Source organism: Alosa alosa, chromosome 14 (assembly GCF_017589495.1).
Source record: "Alosa alosa isolate M-15738 ecotype Scorff River chromosome 14, AALO_Geno_1.1, whole genome shotgun sequence".
Taxonomy (NCBI): domain Eukaryota; kingdom Metazoa; phylum Chordata; class Actinopteri; order Clupeiformes; family Clupeidae; genus Alosa; species Alosa alosa.
Window position 1 is genome coordinate 33280901 of NC_063202.1, and position 26255 is coordinate 33307155.

Here is a 26255-nt window from a genome sequence, read left to right on the forward strand (position 1 = left end):
GCAATGTCTTCTTCTCACATCTTTCAGGCTTGGCGTTTTTTTTTTCTCGATCGCCGGAACGAACAGAATTGCTCAACGAGATTTGTGAACGGCGACTTCCTCGAGTGGCACCGACGAGATGGCAGTACAACTCCAGATTAGTCAGGACAGTCATGGAGAAGAGAGAAGCTCTTCTTGATGTTTTCGAAACAATTCTTGAAAACCACGATGACTATGATCAAGATGCTGTGCGGAGTGCAGATGGCTACATTAGTCTTTTGTGCAGCTTTGATTTTTGTTTCATGCTTTCCGCTTTCTCTGGTGTGTTCACTCATGCCGACGTTCTGTTTGACATACTGCAGACCAAAACTCTGGACATGCAATTCTGTCTTGACCGGGTGAATGAGTTTTGTGGCATCGTTGAACATGAGAAGGAGAGCTTTGATAACATTTATGCATCCACTATGCGTGAGGTAGGGGCACCGAGAACTCGCAGAGGTCACCCAGACGAGAATGTTCGCCACCGATACAAGCAACTCCATGGCCAGATTCTTGACAGCATCGTGATGCAGACAAGTTCTCGTTTCAAGGATCATCAGAGGCTTTCATTCCTCTCTCTTCTTGATGCCTCAAAGTTTGCAACCTACCGAGCAACATTCCCAGAGGCAGCTTTTGACAGCTTGAGGGTGAGCCATGGACCATTGTTTGATATGACCCGATTAAAAGCTGAGCTCAGTGTGATGTATGGTATGGCAGACTTTGAAGGTAAGAGCCCATCAGATGTTTGTCTGTACCTCCAGCAGAAAGGATTACAAAGGAGCATGCACCAACTGTATGCCCTTGTTTGCTTGGCTGTTACCATCCCTGTATCCACTGCTTCAGAGGAAAGGTCCTTTTCAGCTCTGAGAAGAATAAATACTTATTCTAGGAACTCAACTGGACAGAGGCTATCCTCTCTTGCACTAATGGCCATTGAGACAGAGCTGCTTTTGAATTTAAAGGCCAGAGATGTTCTGCATGACCGTGTGATTTCATCATTCACAAAGAAGGAAAGGCGACTGGATTTCATCTTTAAATAATCAAATGCCACATTGCCATGTTCAGAAAGAATGCTGGTACACATACTGTATTTCACAGTATATATCTTCTTGATTTTGGCATATCTAGAGCCTGCATTACGGGGCATGGGTATAGCTGAGCCGCCAGAAGATAGTATTAAGTAGATTGCAGGTAAGTATAGTTTCCTCTTGTTTTAATTCCATTTTCACAGCAGAGAGCACCAATGAAATACCACCAACCCTGGCCTATTTCCTGAAACATGGTTCAATAAGATAAGTACCTTTCACTACTTGGTTATCAATATCAGTTTTAATATTCTATTGTATTGTGATTTAATACCTGTTTTTCTGTATTTCTGTATATTCCTGTCTGTTCTATTCTTGCTGTTAGCTTGCTGTTAGCTTGCTGACTGATAATGTAGCCTACTTAAAGTACATGAACATAATTTAACTTACTGTACATTGTTATTGCATTTTAGTTCAACTTTTAGCCTATGGTATCATAAAACCATAATCATAAAAGCCTAAGGTTAAATAAGATTATCCTCTTAAAATCATCTCTATTGCTCTCCCAGTCATATACAAATTGGCTTGGTGTTTACTTTCAATGACATGGGCTACATTGAACGCACTGCTGCTGTCCCCTGTCCAGTAAGATGAATGTTTGGAGGTAAGTAGCTCCATGTTCGCCTATTAAATGTGTTTGCAATTACAATACGTGAAGCAGATTCCTGCTCGGGGACCTATCATGTTGGAACATTAGGCTACTTGTTAGTGTAACGACGGCGATTTTAGGGTGATACACAGACTAATGTAAGAGACAAAAAAAAAAATTCACAGCGAAATGCTGGGAAAATGCACATTTACACGCTGAAATGTTTAAAAAAAAAATCTACGGGGGGAATCCCCCCGTAACGCCCCCCAACTAATTTGTTCATGACAATAAAAAAAACGCAATTGAAGGCCTAACCACTAAACGCACGGTCCGCCATGTTGGACAGTATAGGCTACCTACCCACACCCGCGGCTGAAGTGCCCTTGAGCAAGGCACCTAACCCCTCACTGCTCCCTGAGTGCCGCTGTAGCAGGCAGCTCACTGCTCCGGGTTAGTGTGTGCTTCACCTCACTGTGTGCTGTATGTATTTAACTAATTCACGGATTGGGAAAAATGCAGAGACCAAATTTCCCTCACGGGATCAAAAGAGTATATATACTTACTGAACTAGATTGTCTGAAACAATGGTTCCTTTGGTCGCATGCCGGTCATACATTTCCATCGGGTTGGACCTACAGAAGTTTGAATGTGCTCAGGGTTGGCCGTTAACCTACTTCTGTTTGCTGACGAAACATTCTGTGAGGTGTCTGTGAGGTGCTTTAATTGCTGCAATGCATCGCATGCTTTGGCAACAGGTCACAGATTATGTCTGTACAAGCCTTTATGCCTCTACGCCATATCATTCAGATAGCCACGATATGACACCACCCCAATTTTTGCGTAAACAACGGTTCCTTTGGTCGCCTGCCGGTCATACATTTCCATCAGGTTGGAGCAGTCTACAGAAGTTTGAATGCACTCGGCAGTTGGCCATTCTGTTTGCTGAAGAAAAGAAAATCGGAAAATGAAAAAACGACTCCCTATCTCTGTTTTTCATTTTGGTTTTAGAAACGGATATAGAAAAAGTAACTGCATTTTAGTTTTTTGATTATTGGTTTTAAATGGAAAAACGAATGAACGTATCATACACAGACCAGATCACTATTTCAGTTTAAATTCAACGTCGCAAAAATATAATAGTGGGGAGAGAACTCACAAAACATTGTTTTATCATTATTTTTGACCATCAAACTAATCAGAAAGTAAACTGAAATGACCATGGGACATTTGTATGAAAGTCATTTCCTGTCCAGGGATGGGTAGATTAACTATATCAGCAACAGCACCATCTATCCATAGACTGTAATCCACCTACTGACTTGCATTATAGAAAGTAGTGTCAACATGACTTTGAGGGATATCTCTCTGACTATGACCGTTGAAAAAAAAAATCAATGGTATTATATTTCAGGATAAGTGTGTGTGTGATTTCAATTAGTAAAAAAGTTTAATCTGGCCCCGGCCGTGGCGCAACTGGCTGGGGCACCTGTACCGTATGCCAGCAACCCGGGTTTGATTCCCGCCCCGTGGTCCTTTCCAGATCCCACCCCGACTCTCTCTCCCAATCACTTCCTATCATTCTCCACTATCCTGTCAATTAAAGGCATAAAAGTCCAAAAAAATATACTTTAAAAAAAGGTTTAATCTATGTTTGTGTTGTTTGTCATTTATTTAATACGGTGGCCCAGATGGCTCAATGAAATACAAAGGCCACAACACGACCACATAAGCCACAACACTTGCAAGTGTTCACAACACGACACAAAAGACAGCTTAACGAAATACATTAGCCACAACACAACAAAAAGCCACAATACATGCAAGTGTCACAACACAACGGATATGAACCCACAACGGAAATGAAAAGTCATTGTCCTACACCATGAGACTCCAACACGTCGCTCTCAAGCTACCAGTCGCTTGCTGCCCCCTTCTGAGCTTGGCAGAGGCTGAAGCAGTAACCTACATTTAAACACAATTGTTGCTGCGAGGCATTCCAGCCTACAAATTTTATAAAAAAGTAAATCATGCATATTTTTTTTAAAAATAACTCAATTTAGGCTATTGTAGACCTATTTGGCTATATGGAATAAGGTTTCCATTACAGCACAGCACACGTTCCATGAATGAATGAAAGCGGATGCCTTGTCTCGCAATAAGCAGATGGAAATCCTGACACTCTTTCAACTACATGAAACTTACGATAGTCTGTCTCCTAAACATTCCTCACCCGTTATCCAGACATGCATGAAATGATCACTGTTTTGCTACAAAGCATTTTTCACGTAATGAATGCGCACTCTAAAAAGTGAAAGTAGGCCTAGGCTAGGCGAGTCTGTAGCTGTCTGTTCACATTCGCAATCGATTATAGCGTTCCTCAAATGGAGAACACATCCATGTTCTCTCGCGTCTTAAAGCCACTCTAGGCTGTCATGCTTCTGTGTTTGCAAAATTCCTGACGGTTCCTGATCGCGAAACTTTTGTTTTCCTTTCCTGTCGGTAGCAGTTGATGTAGAAACACCTAGCATAATTTGACTTCAGCGGTGACAAATCCTGCTGAGAGAGAGAGAGAGGCCCCCGCAAAGTGATCCTGCATGCGTGTGTCTCTGCATGGGGCTACGTTCAAATGAAGTCAGAGTTGGTCCGTCCAGTCAATAGCCCCGCATTCAGGCCGCTCCATTATTAGATTAACGTTATCAGACAGCTCTGTAAAATGTGTGCGGGAATGTCTTGCATTATGATGGCTAGAGTTGCGGAACTTAAATAAATTATGCGCAATACACGCAATACCGCACTGAAATTTAAGCCCTGTTCATTCTACATGGGTTTAGTTAATGATCGGGCTGTAATAAGACCAAACTTTAATAGTGGCTGGTGTAAACCGGGACATTTTATTGTCTCGATAGGCTTTTGTTGGAACTTGGAACACGCAAGTCAAAACCGGGACATATGGTCACCTTATTCTGTGTGTGGTAGTTGAATAACTTGCCTTTCCAGATTAAATGTGCATACTGGCTAAGAAAGGCATGCAGTCTCTAAAAAAAGCACATAAAACGAAGCACCAACAACGTAGTTAACGAACCCGGAGTTTATAACAGTAGACTGTTAATCTCACAGAAGACTGAGATCTCACATGGACCATGACGTCTATTGTTGGAAGGTAATGGCTTATATGGAGTTTCCTTCGAGAGAAGCTGGTAGGGGGACAGTTGGTAAGTGTTCTTTTAGTCTTCTGTAATAAATTCCGGGTTCGCTAACTACATTGTTGGTGCTTCGTTTTATGTGTAGGGACCCTGAGGAAGCTACTGACTAGGTTTTATGCTGTTTTGAACAATATTACTGGTTAAAAAATGCTATTTGGGAAGCGTTTCGCTCATGGCCCTTAGCTAATCCACTGTTTGCGATTTGGGGCTGTAGCGTATACCGGAGCAAGCTCTGTAGTGGTTGATCAACGACAGATACTCTCTCCACGGCTTATTTGATGTGTTTTAATGCAGAAAAACACTCTTGGGTCAATTTTTGCTGGAATTACACTTTAAATGCGCATCTTTTTCTCTCTCTCACTCTCGTAGCCTGCCGAGTATTTGCTCTGCTGCCAGCTTGTGCCTTTATATCGTCCAAAATGATTGATTGCAGCCGGCAATCACTCACTCCTTCCTCTGTATGTTTTTTTAAAACGTGCATCTTTTTCTCTCTCATTCTCGGAGGTAGCCTCACAAAAATTTGCTCTGCTGCCGGCTTGTGCCTCAATGTCGCCCCAAATGCTTGATTGCATTGCATTCTTCTCATTTTCTACTAAATTTTCATGTACCACATCAGCATTTTTGTTTGGTGAATCTTTTGTACAATTACCCTTGGGCCCTCATTGGCAGCCTTCGGGCTTGCCTCAGCTTGCCACTATTCACTCCTTCGTCCTCATTAACATTCCCGGTAGAATTCTCAATATTTTTGGCCTCTATGTGTCCTGTTAACATAGTCAGTTCTTGGTCTTGGATTTTGTGAAATAAATTTCTAAATTAAGAAACTTATAGTCCGGTGCGACTTATATATGTTTTTTTTCCATTTCATGATGCATTTTTTGACTGATTAGATTAGATTACATTTTAGATTCAACTTTATTGTCATTGTGCAGAGTACAAGTACAGAGACAATGAAATGCAGTTTGTGTCTAATCAGAAGTGCAAAAAAGCAGAAAAAGTGCAATGTGATATACAAAGTAGGTGGTGCATAGACACGACAAAAAATATAGTGCAGTGTAGACAGTAGTATACAGTTGTTTTCGGAAGGTGGTTTAGAGTACTATAAATTGAATATAAGTATGTGCAGTGTAGTAGAAGTAACAGAGCAGAATAAATATGGCTTGTAATATGAACAATGTATGAACAACATGTACAGATATGTGCAATGTAGTGGCAGTACCATTATAGTAGTAGTAAGAACAATATAGATATACAGTGTATTAACAGAATATATTACAGAAAAAACTGAATAAATATGGATATTTACTATGAACCATATAGATATGTACAGTATGTACAGCTATGTGCAGTGTGGTAACAGTATTATTGTAGTGCAGAGACAGTAACATTATAATAGTATTAAGAATAAGTGTATGTGCAGGATGAAGAGCAGCAGAATAGTAGAATAAGGCTATGTATAAGTGTAATTACAGTATGTACATTTGTAAATAAAGACACTATGGATGGGATAGGGTAGTGCAGTTGTGGGGGGGGGGGGGGGCTGGGGGATGTCCGACTCCTTGTTGTCCCTGTCAAGGCTGCCATGGTCGTGGACACCTCAACAGGCACAGGCAAGGAGGCATCAGGCGGGGGCGGGGCGGGGGATGATGGGGGGCTTAGTTCATTGGATGTCACCGGGATGCTAGAGTTTAGTAGGGTGACAACTGATGCGACTTATAGTCCGGAAAATATGGTAAAGTTACTTTTCTCGCAAATCGTTATGTCTGTGTGATGAGTAGGCTACTTCGCGAGTAGTTCAACAGAGAAGAATGGGTGAATTTGGATGCACTTTCTTTCTTGCCGTGTGCGGTCATTTTCTCCACTGCGTAAAAGACTAAATTAATTTGCGCTGTGCATGATAAGATTAATTTGACAGGCTATATCCTAAATAAAAACGCTATTAGTTGGACGCAAAGCAGAATATTGAAAGAAGGGGGCACCAATGCCACAGTGGCCTGTGAACCTCCTATTTTTAAAGGGGCATCACAGCCAGCAAAAGGAGCAATGACGGCCATGGCCAATTTTCATTGTGGGTTCATATCCGTTGTATTGTCACACTTACATGTGTTGTGGCTTTTACTTGTGTTGTGGCTAAAGTATTTTGTTAGCCGTCTTTTGTGGTCATGTTGTGAACACTTGCAAGTGTTGTGGCCTTTGTATTTCGTTGAGCCATCTGGGCCACTGTAATTTATAAATAAATAAATAAATAAATAAATAAATAAATAAACAAACAAACAAACAAACAAACAAACACAAAAAATGCCTGGAATCCTAAGGGTTAAATTAAGTCAAAATGATCTTTCGAGAGAGCGCTAGGTCTCTTCATACTAAAATCAATACCAAATAGATTTTTTGCAAGTGTTCTCAACATGACCGCAAAGGACAGCTAGCAAAAGACAGCTAACAAAATACATTAGCCACAAGATGACCACATAAGCCAACAGTTCAATTTTTCAGTACTTCCTGAAACATTTAATTTCACCTGAAAGCCAGATATCCCTAACTTTTTGTGTGTAGTGTCAAAATGAAAGGTGACAAGAAAAAGATTTTAGAACTGTCCCCAGTCTCCCCTATTGTCTTTGCCACCTACAGGCCTTTACCATTAAGCCATGAAATCTTAAGCTTGTTATTGAACAAGATTGTTTTTTCATACATTAACTTTGTTGACAATAGTATATAAATTACAATTTCAACAATTATGCTCATATTTCCGCTTAGATGGTGGGCCACTATTAAATGAATATAGGGGAGACACTGGGTTACATCGGTACATCATTGCTTGACATGAAGCCAAGAAGACATGAGAACAAGTGATATACAGCATAACATTCACCAATAACCTACCCCTGTGGGAATCTTTGCATACATAACTTTCCAAATTAAGCAAGAGCGCTTCCTGCGGAGAGACTGCATCCCGCAGCATAATTGAGGGATAACAGAATACAAATGGTAAGGGACAGAGGAAACATAACAAGGAAGAAGATAGTATTAGCTATTCATTAGAATAGAAAACAGTGTGTGTTTGCTTGTCACCTCTTTGTGCTGCAGTTTGAAGAGCATCATCAATGCGCTGCAGTTCTTTCTGCTTAGCCTCCTGTAGATAGCGTTCTTCCTTCTCAGCATCATACTTTATTGCTAGAGCACAATAAACAAATAAAAATATAATACATCCAGTGGTGATTAACAGGATTTAGGCAATTAGGTGGGCATAGGTCACAGTGATAGTCAATGTTGGGAATCATTTTTGACATTCTGGGCCAGATGTACTAACGCTTTTGCGCCCACTTCAGTCGTATTTGTTTCACAATGTGTGCGTAAAATCATGGCGAGGTATGTACAAACAGGCCGCACTGAGGAAAAAGCGCAGACTGCCTGTGGCGGGAGTTGAAAATGGCAAATTGCGTTTTTCCGTGTCATGCATATGCATTCATGGGAGGGTCAAGGGGAAAGTGGGAGTTTACCATAAAGAAATGGGAGGGAAAGCGTAAAGAGCACCTAATTATGTACTCCGTGGTATGTACAAAAACTGCCCGTAAAAGCGCAAGTGTAAATATTTCCGCCTTGTAAAAGCAGGTGTTAATTCAAATTGTGGTTAAATGCCTCAATAAGAGAACCTTTCAAAGACAACAGAATCGCTATTTAGAGTATCAGTCTTGCGTCTTGTACTATATCAAAAGCAACCTTAACTTTCGTTGGCCTTTCGAATGTCTTACTTTCACGTCATCAACTTAAACTTTCCTACTTGGACAAGTGGTTTGAGTAGAACTACTGATCTTCATTATCTTCCTGCTTGTTGACATCTTATCATGTATTGTATTATTTCATGATCGCTAAATGTTTGATTGTTTTTAATGTTGTCATCAGTTAACTTCATTCAACTGCGCTTGTATGTAGGCTACACCGTTCAGTTGTGGACATTCGTAAACTGCGGTAGGGGGTGGAGAAAGGCGCAGACTACCCCATGAAGTGAAAGTTTGATAAATACCACGTACCACAGCGTTCGCTATCCAAGTAATCCACTTGGTGCTTACTTGGTGCCATAGCCCTACACTGCACTCTAGCTTAGCTGCACACTAGCTTAGCATGATGTGTTAACAATGCGGTGTCTTCATATTGTGACATGTTATTGTTGTCACGAGACGTTGCTTCTAGAGGCTCTGGAAGATACAAAAGTGTTACCTAATGCAGCTTGTTTGGGAAGCTGCTTGGGGGAGGTGCTGGGTTTGTAGCATTGGCTGTGATTGTATGTTGTTTGTAACTATCTCTCTGTATCTTTATCAAAACTGCTACTTTTTCCCCTGATGATATGCATGGTCTCCATCTATCACATATTTTATGTCTTCAATGCTGCCCCCTACCCCTTTTTCAATAGTATTATGACACAGCAATGAAGAGGAATGACTGATAATGACTGACACTTCTTTATTATTGTGTTACATACTCCAAATGTAACTTTGAGCTGTATTCTGTGTATGAAAGGTGCTATACAAATAAAGCTTATTATACAAATAAAGCTTATCATCTTTTTTTATGGCTCATCTATATGCTCTTTGACCCAGGGAGGTAATCTCTCCGTTGTGAGCTGGAATGGCTTAAACTCACCTGTTAAAGGTAACAAAGTGCTTAACCATTTGCATAGCATGAGCACAAAGATAGCCGTTCTGCAAGAAATCATACAGCTTTAGAGCACACCAAATTAAGTCCAGACGGGCTTCCATTAAAATTCATAAAGCAATCCCATTCAAAGCACTCCAAAACAACAGTGGATCCCAATGGGTGCTATATTTGTGTTTCAGGCAGATTATCATCATTCAGGGAGAAATTTATTGAGCATCAAGTTTTTTTTACAGCAATGCCCTGAGTTTACAAAACATACAACAATAATCAAGATATCAAAACAAGAACAATAAAAAGATACAAAAGGCAAATAATAATAATAATAAAAAATAGTAAGACAAGAAGATGATAGATAGATAGATAGATAGATAGATAGATAGATAGATAGATAGATAGATAGATAGATAGATAGATAGATAGATAGATAGATAGATAGATAGATAGATAGATAGATAGATAGATAGATAGATAGATAGATAGATAGATAGATAGATAGATAGATAGATAGATAGATAGATAGATAGATAGATAGATAGATAGATAGGGCACTCCTTGTTCACTCTTTTATATATTTTATAAAACATATAAAATACATATATAACACATATTTATATTTATATATATATATATATATATATATATATATATATATATATATATATATATATATATATATATATATATATATATATATACACACACACACAGAGTTAGGAACAAAATTATTCATACCCCTGGCAAATATTGATTCAATGTTGATTTTCTCTTTATCAATATGTTTGTTCTGACTGAAAATGACACTACCACGTCAAAAGGTTGTAAGACAATGTGGTAGAAACATGGAATCAAAAAATAATCGTCTTGATCTTCTTTAACATTTTTATGAAAAATGGCGTGTCCAAAATTATTCATACCCTTTTTAAATAATCAATGGAAACATCTTTATTTACATTCACAGCTCTCAAAATGGTTCTTATAATACCTACCAAGCCTCTCCATGTCTCCACAATGATTCTAGACTGCGCCTTTTTAACAGCAATCTGGGTTTTGAGTCAAGTGTGATTATTTGCCATCCCTCTGTCCTTGTGCTCACTTTTTTGACGGATTGAGGTCTGGACTATGGCTGGGCCACTCTAAAATGTTGGTATTGTTCTCGGTTAACCATTTCTTGCCTTGTTTATCTGTATGTTTTGGATCATTGTGTGGTTTAATGGTCCAATGCCGCCTATTGGGGCAGGTATTTCGGCAGACCTCCTGATCTTCTCCTCCAAAATTCTCAATTTGTCCCTTGTTTTGGTGTTACCGTTTACTTTGAGAAGTTCACCAGGTCCAATTGTCTGAAAAACACCCAAAACTAATACATTTCTATAGCTATTCTCCACATTGTGGATGGTATATTGGTGGTTGAAATGTTCACTCCATCTCAAAATGGATCACTTGGTCATCTTGGATACTGATCATGGATCCCTCTTTTCCAAACATGCACAGCTCAGCTAAACCTTTATAAGGGCACATCTGGTCAAAGTATTTAGCTTTTGCGGATTTATTTTTGACCCAGGGACATGGCCTGAGATTGGCATAAAAAAGAAGCATTAAATTCCAATGGCACCATGTCCATTTCAATTGTGGGGTTAGAAAAGTATTCTTTTGGGATGTTTTTCAAAACAAAAAACAATGGTTCGGTTTCATTCTTGTGGGGCTACATGCCCACCAAGTTTCGTGCAGCCCAGTCTTTCAGTGTCCCAGGAATCATTGACACAAATTTACTGAAGAAAACAAAAATCCAGAAGAAAAAAAACTTTCTTGAAAAAACTTTTCAAGAAATATGTGCAGTCAAGCAGACACGCCTGTCTGTCTTATTTGTGGGTCTGATGTGGCCATGATTAAAGATTATAACATTAGGAGGCATTACGACACATTATGAGATACTGCAGTAAAAGCCAGTTTCATTGTGGCAGAAGAAATCACAAAATCAGTGCACTAATTTGCAGAAGGAAACTTTCTCAAGCAATGTCTGTTCAAAGTTAACAAAGTAGTGTGCCCAGCATGTGTTCAAACATTTGCAAACGTTAGCCTTAGCAAAAATGCTTTTGTGGACCAAGTGAGTGATCTAACTGCCTATCTAAAAGAGAGGTTATTAGAAAAATGTAAAATGGTAAATAGACTGCATAGTGCTTTTCTATTCAATAGAGCACTTAGAGAGCTTTAAATGGCATTGCCTCACATTCACCCCATCATACTCACAGACACCAGAAGTTGTCATGCAAGTTGCCAATCTGTACTTAGGGACCAGTTTGAGGTTTATAGTCACAAAAAATACCAGTAATATGATTTTGATGGTATAATGATGATTTTTTTACAAAAAACGATTCTTGAATATTGAAAAATGAAACATTACTCACTCGCTCCAGGTACCACAAGGACATAGACATCTTCTAATGTCGCCACCACTGCTTCATTATACAGGTTCTTCCAAGGAATCTTCAAACTTAGCTTTCCTGGAAAATAAAAGGGACAGGAACTTCAGCACTTACCCCAAAACACAGCTTAACTCACTGATGATCCCCCCCTAACCCATTTAGCCTAACTCTGGAGGCGCTTTGCATTTTCAAACAGTAAAAGCAAACAGTATTTTCCAATTTCCAATTTTGTAATTACAATTTCATTGTAATCAAATGCAATGATGATAAAGACATTCATTCATTCAAAATCACTAGAAAGTTGTATGCAACAGTTTGGGCACCCCTGTGGAAATTAGAGATTTTGCTGATACGATAACTGCCCCAAAAACACTATATGGACGGATGTATTGGGTACCTGACCATTACACCTACAGGAACTTTCCCATTGTAATTATATAAGCATAGGATAGTTATAACAGCTTCCACTCTTCTGGGAAGAGTGTCTCTAGGATTATTCACCCATTCATCCAGAAGTGAATTTGTGAGATTAGGCACTGTTGGACGAGAAGGCCTAACTCACAATCTCCATTACAGTAGTTTATCCCAAAGGTGTTCAATGAGGTTGAGGTCTCTGAGCTGGCCAGTCAAGTTCTTCCAAATGAAACTCACCAAACCATGTCTTTATGTACCTTGCTTTGTGCACCCTATGATAGTACCACACTTGAATTCACTGTGCTCTTCAGAACATTTCAGAAAATGTTTGCTTTGCACATTATTGGCATCATCATAACCAGTTGTAAAGAGATAGTCATCTAGAATATTTCTCTTCTCTTCAACTGTTGAAAAACTGTAGGAAAACCACTCCCAGTGTCTAACTTAAGGTGATTGAGAAAATGTCAAGAGTGTGATATGTGGTCATCACAGCATAAGTTGTCTGCTTTGAAGGGCCTAAAATATCAAATATGATACGTGTGACGAAGGCCCTATTGGTACCCAATATGCCTTCGCTATATTTATCTCCACCTTCAACCTTCAAATATGTTCAGACTATAATGCAATTTGTGCAACAGAACAACAATTGTGTATTCTGACAGCATAATGGTGTTGCAATTTGTTCAATGTTACTGTTTCAAAGATCTCTCAAGTTCTTTTTATGGCAAGGATAGCATCAATGCTAATGTAGTGAATGGTGGTGCTGTGAAAGAGAAAAGTGCCAACTCGCATGAGTGGAGAACTTGTTTCTCAGACCAAAACTCAAACCAAAAGAACACACAACAAAAAATACTCCTGTATTCTTGTCACAAAGCTAAAAAGACCAACAGCTGAAATGTATATCTTCACCAGAATCAGGATGCCCTGGACAGGGTGATAACTAAAACATTATATAAACACAAGCAGGCCTTTCATATCTTCCATCATGTGCACTCCTGTAACTTAGAGCAGTAGTGTGCACATCCCCACCAGTGAGGTGCAGGGCAAAAGGGGCTGGATACAACTTCAAAGAATGAGGTGCCCGCACTTCTCCCATACATTTATTGTACTGCAACATTTCAACCCTACTGGGTCTTCCTCAGGCAAATGGCATTCAACAGTGGCTCAAGCATATACGGGTCATTCTATAACTCAGGGTACATTTCAAGTGTAGAGAGAAACCAAAAAAATGTACAACGGTGGAACAGAGAATTACTGTGAATTACTGTGAATTGATCCTTATGGCAGATAAGTCCCACCCGAAGCAGTGACTGATTGGGCAGAATATCACACTAGCTGCAGTTGAATATGATTGACGCAACACTCTGGCCAATCCCCGTCCCTCCATTAAAGAGCTTGCAATCATTTTTCAGTTGCCCATGACCTAACAAGAGCTTCATAATAAACGTGTAGCCCATTCACATAATCTGTTTTACATTAGTTTAGTAAAATACATCAGGTTTTTTTCTGTGTAGGGGAGAACGTTTTGTTTGGCATTATCTGTGTTTTCGAACATCAGCTAGGGAGGGTAGCTTGCTAGCGGTCTCCCCACCAGTCAGCTACTTGCTATAGTGACTCGCTAAATGTTAGCTCCTAAACAATATGGATTCAACAAAGTGTCAGGCGATGGAAGGATGAACATCGGTGACCGCATCTTACCCATCTAGTCTTTTTGATATTACTATGAGTGAATGCAGAGGGGGGACCAAGAGATTTCCTGTGAAAATAACACAGTTATTTTCCTTTATTTAAATCCTCAACTTTTTCTGGGATTGTCAAAGATGATTTAGAACAATCTGATTGAAGCTAAGTTTCAACTACCTTTTAAAAATGAAATAGACACAGCACCATTTTTCGTGTGGCAGATGAGACCATTTCATGCAAAGTGCAATTGTCCATTAGCGATATATTATGTTGATGTGGGTGGAGTGATTGATTCAGAAAGATTTTCTAGCATTCATCATCATATCAGGAGGCAAATGCCAAGTGGGTTTTGTAGAGAAGGAAATATTTGGAGAATCGTGACACCCCTATTAAGAAATTATAGGAGGGTCACGATTCTCCAAATATTATGTTTGACCAACCAGTTTTTTCGGTCACTGCCATTTCCTTATCTACAAAACCAAAATTCCACTTGGCATTTGCCTCCTGATACGTTGATGAATCCTATTAAGAAATTAAGAAATTATACCAAGACTGCTGCTCTAGCATATTATGCCAGAGCAGCAGTCATGGTATAATTTCTTAATAGGGGTGTCACGATTCTCCAAATCCTCGATTCAATTAAATTTTCAATTTTAAAGTCACAATTAGATTCAATTTTCAATCTTTTTTTTTATATTTCTATTAAAGCATTCCTTATATGTTATTGACCTTTTTCTTTTCTGTTTCGGGGGGCTTTTATTTTGAAACCGCTTTTTATTTCAAAACCGCGAGGTTGTAATGTAAACAGAACAAACATTAGGCTAAACAGAGACATGAACAGAGTGAAATAAAACAACACAGAATGATAATTTCATTATTTCAGCACACTCCAAAGAGACCCAATGTTAGTGTTCATGGAATACGTACTTATCAATATGCATTATAAGCCTAAGTAATTTTGGACTGTAACTTAACTAGATCATCTTTTCACTTGCTAAGTTGAGTAGGCTAAGTTAGTGTTAATTGATGTGAATGAGCGACAAAATACTTCCACACGGGTGATTTCAGAGTAGCAAGAGGGGCTTCGATTTTGGTAAGTTGATGTGTATATTTTAACTGGCTGCAGCCTAAAATTAGAAGAGTATTGACACCGCAGTTCAGCACATGTGTGTGCGTTTGTGCGTCTTGGCATACATGTTGGACGTGACATTGGGGGTGTAGTTGTATCGTTCAAGTTCGAGATTGAAATGTAATTTCGATCGATTTCGATATAAAATCTTAATCGTGACACCCCTATTTCTTAATGTGAATTTCTTAAGTGAACGCTGTATACACACAGTTTGTTGTTTGTTATGCACAACAGTTCAATCTAGTCTCAAGGAGTGAGTATCCCAGAGGCAAGAATGTGTCTCATATTAGGCTACTGAATTTGACATTGCGCCTACAGTATGCCTTATATAGAACTTGGTTAGGTTTTACTTTTTGCAGTGTATAGCTGAATAAACTGGCTGGATTTGACATTCAGAGTCTGCCTTCAATATGTCTAACACAAATATGCAAAATGACGATAATTCTACATAAACCTTGCATACTGTCTTGTCTTGTCTTAGGCCTACTAACAGTAGTCTGGACTCCAAACCAGGTAACTGGTCCAGGAAAAGGGTTATCCTACGCGCAACCCTATGTCTATGCTCTAGTGTTGCGGGGGCAGGGGTGAAAGTAAGCCGGTACTGGCCGGTACGGAGTACCACCAAAATATTTGGAGAGGGTGCCGTGCAGGAAAGAAAAAATATACTGTCTCTGAAAAATATAGCACTTTCAGCATGACAACACAACTGCTAACGTCAAATTACCAGAAGCAACACGTTTCCCCAAAATATACTTCATATACATCGTTCTGAACTGTATCTGAATTGTGTCTAAACCTCCCGTGCAGCTGGACAGACAACGCAAGCAAGCTATAAGCTATAGCGATACAGTAGCCTACAGTAATTGCCTAGCGTGCACTGGTATCCAAAGTGTTTTAGCAGACGGACGTTTCTTGGAAAGTCTCCCAAATAAAAAAAAAAACATACAGGCTAAAGAAAAATATGTTGATGTTTCAATAGCCTATTCTGGTTTTATGTGTGCAGTGTTTGGCTGGAGAGACAGGAGACAGACAGTGCGTAATGCGGCTTAACCAGATCTTGCGCAGCAATAATGACAGTGTTTTAGCGGACAGAAGTATGTTGCAGTCTCCCAAATAAAAGGCATGACTCAAAGAAACGTGTTTCATGATATACAGTAGCCTATATAAAAAAAAATTGATTGGAAGAGGGAGCGAGCAGAGTAACTAGGTTAAATAAATAAATAAATGTTGAAATTAAGTGTTTGCAATTTATTCATAATCAAAAACAGATGCAGGTGGGTTAAAGAGTGATACTAGAGTGATAAGAAGTCCTAGTGAATGCTTGATAAGTAGACTATAATACAGTAAATAAACAAATAAATAAATAATTAGGCTAAGTGAAATTTTTTTTGGTAGCTCTGGCCAAGATTATAACTCTAGATCATAGTACCACCAAGAAATAAAAACTACTTTCACTCCTGTGCGGGGGTTAAGGTTTTTTAACATCCGCACCCACCCGACCCTCAAAAATATGCGCTGATTAACGACCCGACCACAAAAGACAACATTTTAATTTGATTCACAATAATGTTACATTTAATTTACATGTTGACAATGAGTAGCCTAGTTTTGGTTGTTGTTGGTGGCGTTATTGCATGTTAGTTATGCCTACAATGCAAAAGTGCTTCCTCACGATTGGAAGCTCCTGTAGCCGCATAGGATTTCAAAACAGGCGAAATGCCACAAAACCGGTTTGTGAATAGGTCTGTGAGTTAGGAGTCCTCTTGACTTCTTTTAAGCTGTCGCAGCTGGTGAGAAGGTGTGATTTGTTGGGGGCAGGGCCGGATTAACTTGGCACAAATGTCTGATGGCCCCCCCTGCCCCCCAGTCAACGTGAATCGGGTGGTCAGTTAATAGGCCTAAGCTATATCGTGAAGATTTTTCTTGCCATCTAAGGCATGAGCGCATCTGTGAGGCCAAGCCTCACCAAGTAGCCCGTTTGTTTACAACATTACATTTAATTAAACTGCTTATAGGCTATGCCGAAATAGTTTTCAACATTTTGAATATTAGTGTCGGGTGAATTAGGAAATGTTCTCAAAGTAGCCTTATGGCTGAAAGCTGCTTGGGATCCCCCCGTCAAGCAATATAACCATACAAATGCATGCACTCATTATTTCAAAAGGAGTAATTTCGGCTTTTGTCATTTTTGCCCTAGTTTGTCTCATCACCTAGTCATCACATTTTGCAATACCTTCGTTACCTACCAGTTGAACTTGATAGTCTACTTTTTACCTGCATCGACTCGCGATTGATAGCATCTAATGTAACACTCGGTGGAGAGACCACTTTCTAAGTTTCACTTTCACTGTCGTTGTGAGCTAAAAGGATAGGCCTACTATATGGGAAATACTTTGAAATTCCTTTTGAGTAGGATCAGCTCCAAAAATGAATGGGTTTTCTTTAACCTGTGCTACACTTTTCCACCAAGTTGTGTGAAAATTGTAGGCTACCCGTAGTTTTTTTTATGTTGACAGAACCACACTACAGTAGCTTACATGGTGCAGTAAATGAGCTATTGGTAGCGTGTGCAACTAACTATATAAAACTCTATAAAAAACTATATATTTATGGAATAAAACTAGACCTCTGATTGCTGTTTACGGTTAAATTATAGGCTAGGCCTACATGACGGGCCGCAAATAGGCAAAATAATTTAAAAAAAAAAAAATCCCGGAGGTCACCGGCCCACCAGGCATTTGCCCGGTTGTACAGATTACCAGTCCGAGCCTGGTCACTGACATGAACAAAACACAGAACCCGCTTCTCTCACGGCAGTCACTGACAGTAGCCTAGAATAAATGCATGGGGAAAAAAACTTCCCCATGACAAAGACATCGTAAAAAACACTGAAAGTTAATATTTTGTCACTATAACATACATCTGTCCTTTGTCAAATGTGTTATGTTCCAAGTAGCCTAGTGCGTAATTCTGCTTCATAAAGTTAAACAAATACATTTGCTTATTTCACAGAAAAATATAAATAGCCAGTTAGGGTCTACAGTGCAGAGTTGGTAAGTTATGGTAGGCAAACTTGGAGTGACCCAGTAAACAAAATAAAGTCCTGGCGATGTCCCCTAAAGGTCCCCTGGCGAACGTCACCTCCTCGACATTGTGTAGGGTTCCCTTTACGTCCCGCGGACCTCTGTTCGGGAGGTCTAAAAGACGTCCACGAGACTTTGAGAGGGCGTCCTGTAATGGTCACCAGCGACGTTATGTAGCGACGTTTATATTTCGCGATGGTAAAAAAAAAAACATGAAGCGATTTGGTATGGTATTACATCCTGTAAGTCTCAGCGTTGCTAGGAGAGAGGTAGACGGAACATGAACACGCATTAATGATTTGATCTACAACTACACAATCAAGTTCACTCACCTCATATTTTCACACATGTATGAAATCACGTCCTCCGAATGCATTACACTAATGATGAGTAGACATTTATACCGGGCTAGCATGTGCTGCTTTCACATCTACGGTGTAATTTTCTTAATAAACTAATAGCCTACGTTTTAATGGGCATATCTCGTAGCATATTGTTGAAACATCATCAGAGTAGGCCTAGGCTAGCCTAAGATAAATTGTTCAAACCATATTGTTTCAAAATATTAAAAACTAATAATTGCCAAAAATACTAAAAATACGCAATGCATGCTGGGAAGCAAAACTCAACATGAAATAAAGTACATGAAACATAACTAGAATGCATTGACGTTATATCCACTCGTTTTCTTGGACCTGTGATCAAACAGGGACAGCCTATACATGTAAGCCTATCTTCCTGGAACATTGCAGATAAAGAAAAATGTATCGTTTTCTCTAGGCTATGAATGTTATTTGTAGCCAACTGTATTTGTTATTTGTAGCCGAAGATGAAATAAATAGATTCCAGATGTTTCTATTCTATATCATTGTTTTATTAATAAAGAGTAAGGCTCTGGTGAGGCAGAGAGCTTGCTCCTCGTCAGAAATCTCATCGGATATGTGCACTCTTTGCTGTTTCCACAAGGAGCTGCTGTAACATCGGGGACAGCTATCGTGACACTTTTAAACGCGAGCATGCGTCAAATAAATTACAATGACATTTAAACAAGTCATGAAGAAGCAGTAGCCTATCCTTAATTCTTCTGCAATGTAGAGCTAGATCGTTTTGCTTTACAAATTAAGTAGTCACTTCTGTTGCTAGACAACCCTAAACAAATGATACGTGGTCTGTTTTTAACATTTCTCTAGTTTTATTGCATTGTAGAAGTGCTAGGCCTATTTAGCTCCAAAAGTCGGTTCCCAATTCGGCCGTGTGTGTGTTTCTGAAAATAAAACAGATAATAAGTACGTGACTACGTTAAATAAACCACTGCCTATTTAGAGCATGTTACATGCATCACTTAATGACAGTTATCTGAAGAAATGCGCCTTGTAGGCTAAGCTAGAAGCTAAGAACAGCGACTTTGCTAACGTTACACCAAGCATCACATCAGCTAACATGAATTTGATAAAATCCCTTCCCTAGTTTGTAACGTTATACATTAACGTTAAACTCAAAATGTATGTGCTACATAATTCAGCACATTAACTTATGTAGCACATACATTTTGAGTTTAACGTTAACAACCCTTTTCCCAGTTTATGAAGTTGTGCGTCTATGAGCAAAGTAGACATGTGGTTCTACTTTGCTCATAGACGCACAACTTCATAAACTGTATGATATGTTGCCTTAGACTACGGTAGGCTAATGCAGCTACTGCTAGAGACTAGATAGATACTTTAGTCATCCCCAGGCGTGTAGCGTGAAGTGGGTGCATGGATGTCATGTCTCCGTCCTGCAGGCGTAGCCAGGCGATCTCAACTCTGCTGCCATGTGTGAATAAACAAGCGTCCCCATGTCCCGGTATAATGTTATTGTCGGGTCCTTAGGAGGTATTTGAAATGACCAAATGCAAATGTCATCCGAGGGACCTGGCGGTGGCGATCCCCAGAAAGTCCTGCACGGACATCACGCAATAACCAAGCGATAACTTGCTCCGGACCTCAATAAGGTCACCGGAACGTCCGCTAGAGAACATGACGTTCGGGACCAATCGAGGACGTCGTGAATGTCGACATAAGGTCCGGGGGACGTCCCGTGTTTGTCGGGGAACACACAAACAGGGGAAATTCTTTCTCTAGAGTAGCCTCAGGTGCGCACGTAGACATAAGGCCGAACATGCAAGCGCCAATAAATCGTGCTCTTACAACAATCACGCCGTTAAACTTAAATAGGTTAACATCACTCTAAGTTCGCCTTCAAGCAATGAAAACGATGATTTGAAGACATCCGTTTCGTTGGAAGGGCAAGGGGTAACAACAGGGCAACACAGAGAGAGGCCCGATGGCAGGGCTGTTATGAGAGTATTAAAATATGGGATATTTTACGGGAAAACATTAAAACGGCAAGACAGGGGGGAAAGTTAAAATACGTGATAAACACAGAAAAAGTTGGCATGCATTGTTTCGGTCCCCGTGCACAGGGATTATGTGTCATATTATTAATCACATATGATTATTTGTGAAATTGTGCAAACAGGCGCAACACATTTGAAAAGGAAAGACGCGGGCGGAAGACAGCGACAATTGGCAGGGGAGGGTCATGTCTTTTTTAACAATTCTGTCGGAGGGTCATTGAACAATTTCTAGCAGGCAAGGGAGGGTCATGCAACTTTTGACTGAAGCACTCAAAATTCCTCCGGTGGCCCCTTCAATAAATAACGAACAGTCCCTAGATTGCTGCTGGGCTATATGTCTTGGTTCATGTCTGTTAACAACTCATTGCCGTCAAACGCATAGCTTCTCGCGGTTGCACCTATTACAAACAAACATGCAATGTGAACATCTGGGATTGGGGAGAGCACTAAATGCTCTACTGAATAAGCACAAAGTCAAACCTTTAAATGAAAAACACTCTTTAATAATCAAAAAAATAAACCGCTAATGAAGTAAACTTGTGACCATCAAAAATCGTTTTATCGCCTGTAACTCCGTGATAACAGGGCGCAACAGGAAGGCATTTGGCTGAGCAACGGAGGTTAATATGCTCTATATTTTGTCCAAATGATGTCTGTCTATCATCGTTGCACTCGGAGAAAACCAGAATGTTTAATTTGTCCTGCCTTTCTTGTATGGCTGCAAACGGGATTCACTCGCAGTCAACCAAATATTTCTTTATTAGGGCAGGGCAGGCATATTTCTGGCTATTAATTTATTTCTAAACCAGTCTGCTAAAGTCTGTACTGAAGTCTGTGTAGGGTTTTTCAGGCTCCATTTCTTTTTACAAGACACCCTGCTCACTTGAGACATCTACCGGTTGTATGGGTTGTTGCAGCATCGTTGCAGCGTCACTGGGAAAAATACAAATTAAAAGTCGCGTGATCCCGCGCGCGGACTGCGAGTGAAGCTGGCAAAGTCGAAGCACTGCCCACTGTATACGCAGTTGTGAGGTGTCTGAAAAAAAAGTTCCACAATAGCAAATAATACGGCTGGAAATCATACATTGCGCCAATATATTTGATTTTAATAAACAACGAACACCACTAACCACTCGGTGAGCTGCACAGTTTTGAAAACGAACGTCAAGGGTTGTTTTAGGACATGTTTGAGCATGCCTGTTGGCAGCCACTCTGAGTAGTCAAAGGCGATTCAAAACGAGTCAGAAAAGTCAAGAAAGGACCAATCATCAAAATGTCAGTGTCCACCACTCTAGTTTATCCAAAACAATCCAGAAAAGGGACTCAAAGTTCTAAATACCAGAATTTTCCTTTAAATTGAGGTATTAGAGGTTTGGAGAGAAGTTTACACAGCACAGCAAAGCAAAATAGGGTTCAGGTCACACTATTTGGTTTGAAGCCTATGTAAGGGGTTATGTATGGAACGCCTAGTGACTCGTGAGGCTGCAATGATACATATCCCTACTAAAGGGGCGGTTCTCACAGATATGTGCGCTATGTCCATCTAAAAGCCTAGGTCTCGCTTGTTTACATACTAATAACTAGAAAATGCAATTCCAGGGAATTACCATTGCATGTAAATGCAAAAAATGCTGCTGTGTATAACATTATATTACTTACATTATGATTATTCAGATATTACATAGTCTTACAGTATTCTTGAAAACCACTTACTTGGTTAGATGTTAGCTTAGAGTATATGACAGTCAGTAAAAATAAATTGTCAATTCAATATTGATCAACATTCTTTGTTTTAATACAGCAGAATAATACTCAGAATACACTAATGAACACTTACCAATGTAAGCTTGAAGTAAAAAATCACAGTTGTGTATATTATATATACAGAACTTGATAATGCCAATCATATTATCCTAAGACAGATCTATTTATCAGTGGTAACTCTGAACTGGCAGCAACAGCTAGGCCTCAGTTAATGGTATTAGGTCAAATTTGATGGTGATATATACACTGAAGAATAAAAGAGTCAGCCCTTCAGATGATCAGTTTTAGACAGAACTTAGGTTAGAATCTTTTTTTTCACACAGCACAGCTCAGGTCTAAAAAGAGAGGTCTAACAGCACAGCTATGTTTCACAGATGTTACAGCACAGGTATGATTAAAGATATGAATGGTTGACAAATATGATTCACAGGTATACATGTTCTATATAGTTAGTGAGTATAGTTCTCACACAACAATATATTTCTCAGAATGTCTCAGTGTAGATTTCAGATAAGTCTCAGTATGGTTAAATGGTATGTGCAGATATGTTGAGATATGGTCACATGTTTGTAAGAATGTATGTTAGTAGGTATGTTGCTAGCAACATTGTCAGAGATGTATGATTGACAGGTGTGCACACAGACAGGCACACACGTAATGTCATACACGGTCATCACCACTGGTCTGGTCTGGAACCTAAAAGGCAAAAGCAAACAAGTTTAACAGTTATACCAAAACAAGGAATGTCTGCAATTGTACAATTGTTCAATACAACTAAGGTATTTAAGTGAAGTTGTTACATTACATTAGGCTGACACATTATAACCTAACGACTAACATGGTAAACAGTTTAAGCTTTTTAAACAATTCTCTCAACAATTCTAGGACAATTAAAAAAAAGGTAGGCCTACAATACAATTGTTGCACCATCAAGCTACTGGTAGTTAAATACTAGCCTATAATATTAAATTGCAAACAAAGCAGAATTCTGTGTTTTATTATTTTCAGTTTTAGTATAGGTGATAGCTAATCATATTTTTTTTAAATATAAAACGTAAACAGCTTAGAAAACTTTGCAGGCAAAGGGTCTGTTGTTGCTGTTGATAATCATATGAGTAAGGATGGATCATTCTGATACTAAGTAAGTATCTTGATAACCAACTGCTATAACTTAAACAGCTTGCTAGGTCTGTCAGACACATTTTTTCCTACAGATTACAATATACTACAACTGGAAAGTTTGATTCACGTGCCAGGCTACACTTTAATTTATAGACTAGAACAATGCAGAAATGAGTAGGCCAAGTAAACATTGTAGCCTATGTTGACAACACAAACATTATAGCTCAACTTCTGTTGTGTGTTTTAACAAGACTTTAGTCGTATTGTCCATTTCCTAGCAGTAGCCTATTCATGGCTTTCATACGGTCCCTTTCCACAGGAGTATTAATAAAGCACCAATGCATTCATAATCTAGGTGCTTGATTGTCTGTTGAAAGGGACCTGATGAAACCCATCAATAGACGAGATAGTATACCGTGATAGTGTTTACTTATTGTAGGCTACGTACGAATCAGGAGTGTAGAATGAAACGAGCCTGGCCTATTTGATACACAAACAAGCGGTGTACAACGTTAAACATTTGTTAAAATAAAAACAGGAGCATATATTTGTTAACTTTAACTAAAATGTGAACGGTAGAAGCTATAACGTTATGACCATCAACAAGTAACGTTAGCTAACGTTATTCATGCCATGAATGAAACCCATGATGGGTTTCATCAGGTCCCTTCACACAGCCGCCCTAGGCTATAATCAAGCACCACGAAGTCTGCATACATAATCTATTCTAGGGAAAGTGACCTGATGTTGAATAGAACCAGAGCCTAGTATCTGTAGGCCTACTTCTCTGGTTTACGTTAACGTTCTAGTTAAAACGCTCCTGGTAGGTAGGCCTAATGAACAAATGTAACGTTAGTGCATTACGTTTTTGTTATTATCGAAACCTACAGCTAATCGGTCACTGTAAAGTTGACGACATATTAACGTTGATTAACAGTGGGTTTCCTTACATAATACCAACGTAGCAAGGTGCTAACGTCAACTATTTCACTAACGTTAACGTTACCTAATGTTATAACGTTAGTTTAGTTATTTGTGACCCATCATTTCATACACGCTTACATTACATAATGTTTGACGACATAAATGACTCAAATACCAAAACCGAACACTTACCTTGTCTGTAATTAGAGAAATGTGCCTCTGAAGAAGAGTTTTATGAGCAAATAAAGTGACCAAGGCACAGCAGGCGAAGACGTTCAGAAGATTCACAGCTCCAGGGCCAGCGGTAGCTCACGTTCAACTGTTGATTGCTTTCAGCTGGAGGTCACGCCATAATGCTAAAAAAGTTCGCCCACGGGCGGTCAATGTTAAGTCAATGGGAATTTATTGCTCTTTTATCGTAAATATCTCAAAAAGTATAAAGTTCACAAATGTGAAAAATACATTGGACAAATCTCCGTTACAAGACCTTTGTAGGAGTGTTTGAATGACGTAAAACGGTTCAGTGGTTTTAGAGCCTTTGAACGTCAAAGTTGGTCGGAAGAAGAATAATAACTGGAGAATGTAATTCCAGGGAATTACGAGTGCATGAAAATGAATCTAGGACAGACAGCATAGCTTAATAAAAGTTGATAGTTTAGAAGTAGACAGTTTAAAAGTTGAATGTAGATAGTTTAAAAGTTGTTAATAGACAGATCGTTTAATGGATGTTGATACACATAGTTTCATGAATGTTGAAAGTCTAAAAATGAAATGTAGATAGTTTAAAAGTTGTTGATAGACTGATAGTTTAATGTATATTGATAGACAAATAGTTTAAAGGCTCTATATAGGTAGATAGTTGAGGATAACGGACAGTTGGAATGGCTCTAATGTTTGCTAGTAGTTATGTTAACTATGCTAACAACGTTAATTATGCTACCAAAGTTACTTAGCTAACTTAGCTCATGTGTTCTAGCAGTTTTGCAAAAAATGCTAACAATGCTAACATCTTAACTGTGCTAACATGTGACTTAGCTAACTTAGCTAATCATTTTTAGAGGTTATGTTAAAATGCTAACATGCTAACAATGTTAACCATGTTACTTAGCTAACTTAGCTAATCATTTGTAGCAGCTTTGCTAAAAATGCTAGCATGCTAACGATACTAACGATGCTAACTATGCTAACCATGTGACTCAGCTAACTTAACTAATCATTTTTAGCAGTTATGCTAAAATGTTAATTAGGCTAACTAGCTAACTAGCTAGTGAGGACTTTTATTTTGAAATAGTTGAAGGCAGAGGACAGTTACAACAGTTACAACAGTTGACAGTAGTTGAACAGTTAAAAAGTTGGATATTTTAAAGGGACTTTTATTTTGAAACATTTGTGGGCACAGGAAGCAGTTGAACAGGATCTGTAGTCTTAATACAGCCATATTGTATGCTTAAAGCCTGAGACAGCCTGAGACAGTGGCTGCAGGTGGCCAGAACACCTGGCATAGGATTCTAATTGCTCGATTGTGATGTCATAATCTAATGCTAAGTCAATGGGGAAATTTTAGTAGTTTTTAATTAATAGTTTAAAAAGTATAAAAGTTACAAAGTTGAAAAATACATAGCTGAAGTCACATAAGTAAGACCTACGCAATGCAGTTTGAATGAAGTTTCTAAGTTAAACGGTTGAAGCTGTATTAAACGCACAAAAAGCGTTAGAAGAAGAAGAAGAACTAGAAAAGCATTTCCTGAAGGAAATACAGTGCATGAAAAT

General features: G+C 39.1%; 1 protein-coding gene across 1 annotated transcript in view; it reads right to left on the reverse strand.

Moving 5' to 3' along the window:
- Nucleotides 1-26255, reverse strand: part of vps13c (vacuolar protein sorting 13 homolog C) — a 382259-nt gene that overhangs the window by 325435 nt on the left and 30569 nt on the right. The window contains 2 exon segments of the mRNA XM_048262721.1: nucleotides 7965-8066; nucleotides 11951-12046. Of these exon segments, the coding sequence (XP_048118678.1) occupies nucleotides 7965-8066; nucleotides 11951-12046 (198 nt within the window).